Source organism: Catharus ustulatus, chromosome 12 (assembly GCF_009819885.2).
Source record: "Catharus ustulatus isolate bCatUst1 chromosome 12, bCatUst1.pri.v2, whole genome shotgun sequence".
Classification (NCBI taxonomy): Eukaryota; Metazoa; Chordata; class Aves; order Passeriformes; family Turdidae; genus Catharus; species Catharus ustulatus.
The window spans coordinates 19,857,917-19,868,981 of NC_046232.1; the positions used below are offsets into that span (position 1 = coordinate 19,857,917).

Genomic DNA, 11,065 nt, shown 5'->3' on the forward strand with positions numbered 1-11,065 from the left:
TACTCACTTCAAACAACTCTTCTCCACACCTAAATAGCAAGGTATATATTATCCTAACTTTTGGACATGAATAGCTTCATATTTAAGCAGTGCTCTTGGAATATTTAAGTCCTTTTATATTTTAAAATCATGTGTCTGTCTTTCTTCAAATAGCAATTGCATGGTAATCAAAATGCTGTTGATGAACAGACTGAAATCAGAATTTGCAAGCAGCTTTTAATCACTTGAAATTTGTACTGACAAGATTTAGATCACTTTACTCTTAAGTATTTTTCTGGTGAACAAAATGTGTCATAGTTTCCAAAATAAAAATGATTGTAAAACCTACTACTTAGAATCAGTGGAAAGAGAATGTATTTTGTATTTTGGTGAAAACAAAAAGATGTTTTGGGAATTGAATAGAATTATAAATGCTCTAGGTGGATTGATAAATAATACTTTGTTACAGGGGTATAAAAAGAGGCATTTGTGGTAAATTTTAACCTCTCAAATAAAACAGTTGTAGCTTAGTCCTTTTGGCAAATGAAGATGTGTGCAAACATCAATTTGAGCTGTGGTTTCGGAGGTAGAATATGAGGAGGACAATACTGATGAGAATGCAGAGTGTGAAAACTGTAGGAAGAACAATCTCTGTCACCATTTCCATGTGAGTAATCAGGGAATCTAAAATTTGAGAAATGAGGAATATGTGAGAGATCTGATCCTCTGGAGTACAGTAATACCTAACTTAGAGTTAACATCAAGAGTTTTTTGAACATAAAAATGTTAACATTGGCTTAAAGAGCAAAGCAAGCAAACAGGAGCTTTAGTTTTCCCTCTCTTTTTCTTTTTAAGTTAAATTTCTGAAGACAGGCCAGTGCTCAAAGGGCTGCAGAAATTGTCCTTGCTCTGAATTAGCTGCAGTGCATTAACAATATTTTATTGGTCCTTTGATTTTTATTCCCCTCACACCAAGGTGAAAGAAAGTTGTCAAAGAGAAATCCTTGGGAAGCTTTGGCCTTTTTATGATTGTTCTGTATCAGTTTGAAAAATTAAATGGGTTTTATTTTGTAGGCCTTTATTCCACAGAGAAGCCTGGAAGAGTTCAGTAAACCCAGTTCATGCTGAACATGACTTGGAAGAGAGACTGAGCAGGATTAATTTAGGCTGACTGCTGGGATGTTTCCTCCCATGTGGGATTTAGCTCATCCTCTTCTAAGAACTATAGGGCTTATTTGAGCCTTCTTTAAAAATTCCTACTTCAGGAATTCTGGAAGGTTCTGAATTACACCAGGAGGTTTTTTAGGTTGTGGAGTTCCTTTGTCACCAGGAGCATCAGAGCCTAAACTTAATCTTAAGCCTGTCCTTGGCCCTTTTATTTATTTTTATAATTCCACTTAATGCAAAAATCAAACATTTAGACCTTTTCTGTGTGGTTGTCATGATTTGTCTGGGTCTGATTTGTGTTTGAAAAAGCATTCAGCAGTTTAATTTTAATGAGAATGCTCTCATCCCCAACCTCAATTTTTATAGCTCTTCCAGTTGCTGTATTCCTGTCCCATCCACAGCTGATCCATTTAGCTACAGTGGGTTTTACTTGGAGACAGAAAATAAAGACATTTTTCTTTAGAGGCTTGTAATGCTTTTGGGTAGAAAATTCCTTTTAGCAGTATTCAGAGAGCAGTTAAATATGTGAGCTTTACAGAATGTGCTGTTCTGGAAGGAAGCAGAGCCCCCCTTACCTGCAGCAAGGTGTTGGTGTGTGGCAGAGCAGCTGTCCATGGCCTTGCGATGCCAATTTTCCACCTGGGGGAGGGACACAGCTCTGTGAGATCCTCCTCACTCCCACAGCTCCCTCCCTGCCCCTCAACCCTTGTCCCTACAATTAACCTGAAACTACTTTATCCTACCAAAACATGATTTTCTGGAAGTTTCCTTGTGGGTTTTATTGCAGTGTATTTCTCTGAGTTAATTGTTGAATGAATTTTTTAACAGGATCTTTTCCAGTAGGGTAATACATGTGTGGAGTTTTCAGCCTAGAAATCTGTCAGCACTGCTAAATAACTTCTGGAGAATTTTTAATTGCATCAGTAAGTCCAGCTGGGAGTTTGTGGAAAGCTTTAGAAACAGTAATTGAGGCTGTTCCCACTTTCAGTGAATATCTCTGTATTAAACAGATCCCTAATTCACAGAACCAAAGTGTCCCTTCTGTACCATCTTCATCCAAGTTCTTTCCTGAAATTCAATGTGATATTATGAATAAAGAAAAAGGAAAAAAAAAGAAAATGAGCAGCTGCCATCACCTCTCTTGGATTTGGGAATCCATTTGCACTGATGATCTTTTTGTAGTAGTCAACAGATGCCTTTGGGTACCGAGGTTTGTTCTTGTGTTTGAAGTCAATGTGGTAGAGCCCAAATCTTTCAGAGAAGCCTTTGTTCCATTCAAATTTATCCAGCAGTGACCAGGCAGTGTAACCTTTGACATTCACACCATCATTCAGAGCTGGAAACAGAACACAAATCCCTGATAAAGGTGGCTTTTGTCCTTAAAGTGTGGTTCTGTAAATGTTTTGGTTTGTAGCAGGAGGAGATGGGGAGGAGGACAGAAAAATGAAGCACAAATTAATTTAATTCAGATTCTTTGAAATTATTTTTAGCTTAAAGATACTAGAGCTCTATGGACATAGCAATTTCTTCTTTCTGAAAGTGGAAACTGATTATTTATTATTAAAATAATTTAATATAATAATTATAAACTATTTAGTATTAAATCTCAGGTAGATTATTGTACTTTTTAGTGTTAATATGATTGCTTTGCTTAACATTTTGGTGAAAATTTGAGAGTGGTTTGCTGTCCATTTTGACTTGTGAATAGTTACTTCTCTGATAGAAATGACAAAGCAAAAAACAATCAGAAGGTGAAAAAAACTCCAAAGTCCAATCCTACAGAGCTGTTTTTAAGTGACCTTTGAGTATCTCATTGATGTATCCCTTCAGGTACTGGATCCTCCACTCATCACACAGCTGAGGGCACTGCAGTGTTTCAGACACTCCATTCTCTGTCACATAAATCAGGGGGTTCCCATACTGGGTCTGCAAACAGAAATGTTCCAATTGGCTCACATAAAATCATTTTGTTTTGGCAGAATATGAGAATTAGCAAAGTGCATTAAAAGCAAATTTCTGCATTTACTTACCTAAGTAAGAAAAATGTAGTAGGAATTTAAGTCAACTGTGGGGTTTATTTTAAAATTGAATTCTGTAGTTTTCTGAGCTGAAATTAAGGTTTTTTTAACAAAGAAAATTCCAACTATGACAAGACCAATAGCTGCAACTGTTGAAAATCTAAACCAAGCATTTTTTTGCTTCCTTTATCATTAAAGATCTGCTCTACTCACCTTAATAAAGTTGAGTAACCTTCTGAACCCCCAGGGCACAGAGTAGAGCCACTTAGGGCCTGGAGCTGGCCAGTTGGGGTCCACCAGCTCAGCCAGGTCAGGGTCAGTGTGGTAACTGGACACCTGGAGGAAGGGAAAGTTCTTCTGCAGGACATAACGAGTGGTGAAGTGTCCAATCCCCAGGAAATCCGAGGTGCCTTTGATGTAAGTTTTCTCTTGCACTGAGAAGCTTGGTAACCTGGATGTCCCCAGGCCCTGCTGGGCACTCTTCCTACCTAGCAAAAATAATTACAGGAAACAACTTTTCTTTATCTCACCAACAATAAATCATACAAAATCCTGGATGCTTTGGGTTGGAAGGGAACTTGAAGATCATTTCATTCCATCTTCCACTGTCCCAGGCTGCTCCCAGCCCCATCCAAGCTGGCCTTGGATACTTCAGGAATCCAGGGGCAGCCACAGCTTCTCTGGGCACCTGTGCTGGGCCCAAATATGGTTTTCCTGAATTTGGTGTTCATGTTGAGGACACCTGAGCTTAAATGTTTTTTAATCTTTCATCCATTTGGTTTGGAGAATTAATACATGGAGAATCAGCAATTTAAAGTGTTCTGGTGTGTCCCCAAACTGCTTTAGCAGCTGTGTCCCACCTGTGCCCTCACACATTGGGTCAGGAGTTATTCCCTTGTGCTGTGCTGGAAGTGTGGATCTGTTCATGTCAGAGTTGCAGGGACTCACCTACATAATTCTTCATAACTTCTGGGTAGTCCCCTCTGTAAATGGGGTTTGCAAACCATCCCAGGTGGAACTGGATGTACCTCTCAGCAGCATCTCTGTCTGTTGGGCTGTGTGGATCAACAGGTTCCCCCCAGCCACTCGTTAGGGAAATTCCAACCATGCCTTAAAACAAAGGGACAATTCTGCAGTTGGTTAAACCCTTAACAGAAACAGCACAACCACAGGATGAATCCTGCTTACCTCTCTGCTCCCTGCGCCAGGTGTTGTTGTAGGAGTGCCAAACCTTGGCATGAGTCTGTAAAAATAATGTAAAAATAGAATAAATCATCTGCACATTTTCATCTCTTGTGCCATGGAAAGCTGGTGAGATCTGTCTGAAAATCTCACAGAATTTCTGTTGTGTTTATTACAGAAACTTCCATTTCAGGGAAGTCATCACAAAAGCCTTTCTGCAAGATTCCTTCCCTAAATTCCAGGACATCCACCTGGAGCTGACCCAGGCCAGGGTTCTGTCCCATGGCTCTGCTCTTTGGATGTCTTTCCCCAATTTATTCAGGCAGGTGAAAGTTAATTTTTACCAGAGACTTCCTGAAGTCACTTAGAACATTCAGGTTCATTTCAACAGGCCAGGATGTTACTGCTTGTTTCTAAACTAACCTGGATGATTTCTTTTCAACGAGCTTGAAACACCATAAGAGACATTTATGTTATAAGGAAAATTCAAATTGTTGCAAGTGTTAAATCAAGCTCCAAACAGTGGGATTGCCTTGGATTATGCTCTGGAATTTTAAAGCCAGATGATAATTTCAGTGTTTTACTTGGAAATTACACGGTTGTGAGATTATATTTCTGTTTAAAGAGTGAAATCTGATAAAACCCCTTAATTGCCCCATGATTTCAAGCACAATTCCAGGAGGTTTTTTACTTTGATGATGTGATGAGCAGCCTTGTAGGCGCCGCAGCCGCCGAGCTTCAGTCCTGGCGCGTGTTCTCCTGTTTCATAGCCCTTCTCAGCCACTGCCTGCAAACACACACACAGAGTCAGCTCTCTGGGCTCCAGAGCAGGGAATGTGCTCAATCCTCACCTCCAGAGCCAGGGAATGGGCTCCAGAGCCAGGGAATGTGCTCCATCTTCTGACCTGCAGAGCCAGGGAATGTGCTCCATCCTCTGGGCTCCATCCTCTGGGCTCCATCCCCAGGGAATGTGCTCCATCCTCAGCTCCAGAGCCAGGGAATGTGCTCCATCCTCACCTCCAGAGCCAGGGAATGTGCTCCATCCTCAGCTCCAGAGCCAGGGAATGTGCTCCATCCTCACCTCCAGAGCCAGGGAATGTGCTCCATCCTCTGGGCTCCAGAGCCAGGGAATGTGCTCCATCCTCTGGGCTCCATCCCCAGGGAATGTGCTTTATCCTCTGAGCTCCATCCCCAGGGAATGTGCTCCATCCTCTGAGCTCCAGAGCAGGGAATGTGCTCCATCCTCTGAGCTCCAGAGCAGGGAATGTGCTCCATCCTCACCTCCAGAGCAGGGAATGTGCTCCATCCTCTGAGCTCCAGAGCAGGGAATGTGCTCCATCCTCTGAGCTCCAGAGCAGGGAATGTGCTCCATCCTCTGAGCTCCAGAGCAGGGAATGTGCTCCATCCTCACCTCCAGAGCAGGGAATGTGCTCCATCCTCTGTACTCCAGAGCAGGGAATGTGCTCCATCCTCTGAGCTCCAGAGCAGGGAATGTGCTCCATCCTCTGGGCTCCATCCCCAGGGAATGTGCTCCATCCACTGGGCTCCAGAGCAGGGAATGTGCTCCATCCTCTGGGCTCCAGAGCCAGGGAATGTGCTCCATCCTCTGGGCTCCAGAGCAGGGAATGTGCTCCATCCTCTCTGCTCCAGAGCCAGGGAATGTGCTCCATCCTCTGAGCTCCAGAGCAGGGAATGTGCTCCATCCTCTGAGCTCCAGAGCCAGGGAATGTGCTCCATCTCTGGGCTCCAGAGCAGGGAATGTGCTCCATCCTCTGGGCTCCATCCCCAGGGAATGTGCTCCATCCTCTGGGCTCCAGAGCAGGGAATGTGCTCCATCCTCTGGGCTCCAGAGCCAGGGAATGTGCTCCATCCTCTGGGCTCCAGAGCAGGGAATGTGCTCCATCCTCTGGGCTCCATCCCCAGGGAATGTGCTCCATCCTCTGAGCTCCATCCCCAGGGAATGTGCTCCATCCTCTGAGCTCCAGAGCCAGGGAATGTGCTCCATCTCTGGGCTCCAGAGCCAGGGAATGTGCTCCATCCTCTGTGCTCCAGAGCAGGGAATGTGCTCCATCCTCTGAGCTCCAGAGCAGGGAATGTGCTCCATCCTCTGGGCTCCATCCCCAGGGAATGTGCTCCATCTCTGGGCTCCAGAGCAGGGAATGTGCTCCATCCTCTGTGCTCCAGAGCAGGGAATGTGCTCCATCCTCTGAGCTCCAGAGCAGGGAATGTGCTCCATCCTCACCTCCAGAGCCAGGGAATGTGCTCCATCCTCTGGGCTCCAGAGCAGGGAATGTGCTCCATCCTCTGGGCTCCATCCCCAGGGAATGTGCTCCATCCTCTGAACTCCAGAGCAGGGAATGTGCTCCATCCTCTGGGCTGCAGAGCAGGGAATGTGCTCCATCCTCTGGGCTCCAGAGCAGGGAATGTGCTCCATCCTCTGGGCTCCAGAGCAGGGAATGTGCTCCATCCTCTGCATCCTGTGCTCTCCTGCCTGGCTGTCCCTCTCCAATCCCCTTTTCCCTTCCTTGGCTCCCATTTCCTGCCTGGCTGGTTCTGAGCTGTGCCCTGTTGGGAGCAGGGTGTTGGTGAGCAGGGTTGGTGGGGTGAGCTGAGGAGCAGGGAAGGGTCAATAACAGCTGCCTTTCCAATTCCTGGTGTCTCTCCAGCTGAGGAATTTTCAAAATTTTCCTCTAATTTCACGTCTTAAAACTGCTCTTGTGCAAAATCTGCCTGCTGAGATTTTTGGCCACAAAGATGAATGGTTTAAATGTTTCCTCTTCCCTCTCTCTCCCCGTTTTTTTCACCTACTCTCCTCTAGTGTCACTTCCACAGAATTCTGGGAACAGAGCAGTGCAGTGGGAGTGTGTGGAAGGAAAGCATTGATGACTTACCCAAGGATTGCTGAATGTAATCCAGTGTTTCACACGATCGCCAAACTTCTCAAAACACAGATTTGCATAATCATTAAAATAATTAATCATGCTTATATTCTGCCAGCCACCATACTTTTCTTGGAGAACCTTTGGAAATAAGAATTTCAAGAGTCACTAATTGTACTTGAAGGTCATCTGCTGCTTAAAAAAAGATTTATTTCTATTTCATTCTATTTCTACTTCTAGCTCAGAGATTTTTCAAGACTTCAATGCATACAAAATGCAAATGAATAGGAAATATTCACAAGTTCTTAAAATCATGCAGGCTTCTCTAATTTTTTAAGTTAGGAAATTATTTCTCTCAGGCTTTTTTTGAGGTGTTTCACTGATTTAAATCTTGTCTGACCTGTGGCAGATCCCAGTGGTAGAGGCTCACAATAGGGGTGATGTTGTTTTCCAGAAGACTGTTAATTGTGTCATTGTAGAACTGGATTCCCTTCTCATTCAGTTGCTCAGCTGATAAAAAGCACAGACAAGGAATTACCTGCATTGGTTCCCAAATAACTGGAAGAACAGAAATCTGAAAATACTAACTAAAATTTTACATTACAGTGTTGTGAATTCTGCAGTGTTCAATGCAGACACACAGAAATCTGTTTAACAGGAATGTTGAACAGCTGTGGGTTAATCAGGAGTACAATTCCTTACAGATGAGAATATTGGGAGGAATTGTGGTGAAACTGAGCTCACCTTTGATGCCTGTGGGCATAATCCTGGGCCATGAGATAGACAAGAGGTAGTGATTCACCTTCAGCTCCTTCAGCAACTGAATGTCATCCTGTGAGAAGAAAATCCAATTAACACATCCTGAGGCCAAGCAGAATAACTTCAGTTCCTCACCTGTCTTAAATAATTCTGAATGCAGATAATCTTGGGAAGATTTGCACAAAAGAGGGTTCCATCTGTTCTTTTCTGATCTTTGAAGCCTTCCTCTTTAACCCCTTTTTTTTTTTTTTTTTTTGACAGTCCAAAGAACTCCTGTAATGTTTTGTGTAACTGTGGAAACTGAAGATTTGCACTGCAGAAAAATCAGCTGAGGTTTTGCAACACAATTATATTTATGTCAGAATTTGTATTAGAAAATAACAGAAACCTGTAAATCTTGACCTCAAGCATTTCAGCTCAGGCTCAACAACAATTACTTGGACTTTCCTTCACACTCTTATACTGGAATGAGAAAAAAATCCCATTTGAACATATGTTCTTTTAATAAGAAATTGCATTTCTTCAGTGTTAAATGGAATGAGAAATTGGTGGTATTTGTGCCAATGCAAAGAGAATTCTGATGATGAATGCAGAGTGCTCTGACATAAAGAGGACCAGGTAACTGGACAAATACAAATTCTTTCAAACTTCTGGTTTGAGAGCTCAAATGAGACCTCTCCTGCATTTTCCCATTTCAGAAGAGTAATGCAGAATTAGTTTCTTTTCTCTTAGTTCTTCTTGAGACCTCTGGTTCTCCCTTGGACTTCATGTATGTGGAGAAACCTCAGTGGAATATAAGTTTTATTAAATTAGGTGCAATTCCAGTTACATAACCCTGGCTTCTCACAGCCCTTTGGATTCCTCTTGCTGTGTACCTGTCTTTCCTCCAGCACAGTAATTTGACAATTGGTTTTGATGGTTTTAGGCTTGGCAACAAGTTGTGACCAGATCTGCATTAATTATTTGTTTGTTACCCTTTCAAAAACTGGGGAACATCCAGACTGAATTTTAAAGCCTCTTAAAAATACCTCATGGAATAGAAAATGGAGGTTTTCAAATAGAAAACCTCACACACGCACACACACACTAAAAGTTAATTTTATTTAAAGCTCAAATGTGTTTATTGTATTACTAACTAAGCACTTGGACTTCCTAAACCATCTAGAATATTTTTGGACACAAAATTCCTGAAAAGCTGAGATGTGTTTGGGAACCACTGTGGGCTTATTGGTTCTATGAGATTATAGGGAAAGAAGACTTTACTGATTAAAAATATCAGTCTTGAATTCCTAAGTTAAATAAGCCTTTAGAGCAGCTAAAGCTGGTCCTCCAAAATGGGAAACCATCAAGGAATGGCCCCAGAAGTTTTGCAGAGTAATGAATTCCTGCTGAGCAATACCTTGACTCTGTAGTAGCCATCACAGGCAGAATCTCCCGTCTCATTCCTGAGCACTTTCCCTTTCCTGTGAGTGAAAACATCCCAGATGCTTGGTCCTTTCCCATCCTTGTCCCAGGCCCCCTCAGTCTGGTAGGCAGAACTTCCAACACCCCACAGGAAACCTGAAGGTGAAACCAGGGGAGTTATTGAAACATTTTCCTGCTGATTGGTCTTGGTGCTAAATGTTCATGGCAGGAAGGAACTGGGGGTGACAGTCAGCACTGCTGGAGGGGCTGAGCTTTTCTACATTCCAAATGTGTCTGAATTGGTCTGAAAATGGGTAATAAACTGAAGGTGTCCTGTTGTGATGCACTGAGAAAGGATTTGATTCATTTATTAAACCTGAAAAATCTGCATTTTACAGGGATAAGGCAGGGCATGGATAGTGTGGCAGAAATGTCTTACTGAAAAAAACAAATTAGATTTCCACATCATTTCTCCCTGCTGGTGTCCATGGTAGTTTTAGCAATTACAACTTTAGATGTTATGTAAAATATACAGAAATATTGTGGATTATTTTCCTATTGTTACACAAAATACCATATCATAAATGACTTAAAAACTTGAGCATGAAAACCAATCAGTGGTTTCATCTTTCTAGTTTTGATTTTGCTTGGATGAAATGTGTTTAAATATGTGTTTAAGAAAGGATAAGGTTCAGAAATCCATACTGAAGAATGGATTGGATAATGAAATTCAAACAAACTCAGTGCAGTTATTACACTAATTTCTTAAATTAGCTGTATGATAAAAGGGGTATTTTAGTTTATTCCATCACTTGTAGGTAATTTATAAAAAAGGAGAAGAGTTCTCAGGTGTTACACTGATTTTAATCAGGGGTGTGAGCTGATAATGTGTGAGCCTGTGCTCTGATTTCCTGTTGAAGTGCATCCCAAAGTGTTCCTGTTCTGCAGCCACCTCATTTCTGTTCCTGCCATTTCCCTGGAAGGACAAGGAGAACCTTTGGGAGCAGCTCTAGAACATTCCAAGCCCCAGGGCCGGGCTGGGAGGTACCAGCTGGGAAGGTGCCGTAGTAGAAGGAGCCTGGGTTGTTCTTGGTCCAGGGGAAATCCTCGGCCACGCTGAGTCCCAGCAGTGCCAGCAGCACAGCCCAGCACCTCAGGATGTGCCTCCTCATGCCCAGCAGCTGCTCTCTGCCAGGGAAAACACAAGAGCTCTGTCAGGGCTTGCTGCTCCACCGATGGCATCAGGGCTCCAAAGGGAAAAGCTGATTTTTTTTCTGCTGAAAGCTTGGGCTGATTGGGAGGAGCAGTTAAAATTTCTGACAGGGTGGGGAAAATGAGGGAAGATTAAGGTGCAAAATTAGCATTATTAGAAGCCACATATTTTCTATAATGTTACTTTATCCTAAAGGTCCCTTTATTGGCACCTATTTTGTTCTGAATTTCAAACTGTCCCACAAATCTCAGTAAGTAAAACCCTCCAAACATGACAAGAAAAGTGATTCTGCTGCTAGCCTCGTCCCACCTGTCATGGCAACAAACCCTGTGGAAGTTGAAAAGGAAAAGTAATACTTGCAATTATTGCAGTTTTAATTAATTGCAGCTTTTATCCAGTCCTGACATCAATTTAAAACTGTGACATCAAGTTAAACTATTAGAGAGACATTTTAGCAGAGTTAA

At 42.7% G+C, this 11,065-nt stretch overlaps 1 protein-coding gene across 3 annotated transcripts; it reads right to left on the bottom strand.

Annotated features, from left to right (window-relative positions):
• Nucleotides 1-530: 530 nt before the first annotated feature.
• LCTL (lactase like) lies at nucleotides 531-10,560 on the bottom strand. 3 transcript variants are annotated; one of them, XM_033070791.2, is made up of 13 exons: nucleotides 10,437-10,560; nucleotides 9,384-9,544; nucleotides 7,970-8,057; nucleotides 7,626-7,735; nucleotides 7,238-7,366; nucleotides 5,038-5,133; nucleotides 4,353-4,407; nucleotides 4,113-4,274; nucleotides 3,378-3,652; nucleotides 2,946-3,072; nucleotides 2,283-2,482; nucleotides 1,722-1,785; nucleotides 531-663 (listed from the first exon to the last, which is right to left on the bottom strand). In XM_033070791.2, exons 1-13 carry the CDS (start codon nucleotides 10,558-10,560, stop codon nucleotides 542-544), a joined length of 1,713 nt encoding a protein of 570 aa, XP_032926682.1. In that variant the 3' UTR covers nucleotides 531-541. The 3 variants fall into 3 exon arrangements, with proteins under 3 accessions (XP_032926682.1, XP_042635604.1, XP_042635605.1); XM_042779670.1 differs by lacking the exons at nucleotides 1,722-1,785; nucleotides 2,283-2,482; nucleotides 7,626-7,735; ... (1 more) ...; nucleotides 9,384-9,544; nucleotides 10,437-10,560 and having other exon boundaries at nucleotides 7,238-7,342; XM_042779671.1 differs by lacking the exons at nucleotides 1,722-1,785; nucleotides 2,283-2,482; nucleotides 5,038-5,133; ... (2 more) ...; nucleotides 9,384-9,544; nucleotides 10,437-10,560 and having other exon boundaries at nucleotides 7,238-7,342.
• Between the last annotated feature and the right edge of the window lie 505 nt (nucleotides 10,561-11,065).

What these genes read in the sequence shown, in the direction of transcription:
- LCTL (XM_033070791.2), bottom strand. Translation starts at nt 10,560, where the DNA reads ATGAGGAGGCACATCCTGAGGTGCTGGGCTGTGCTGCTGGCACTGCTG. An exon ending in CTGCTCATCACATCATCAAA is followed by an intron (nt 4,408 to 5,037) that starts GTAAAAAACCTC and finishes TTATTTTTACAG; the next exon opens with ACTCATGCCAAGGTTTGGCA. An exon ending in ACACCAACACCTTGCTGCAG is followed by an intron (nt 664 to 1,721) that starts GTAAGGGGGGCT and finishes CTCAAATTTTAG; the next exon opens with ATTCCCTGATTACTCACATG.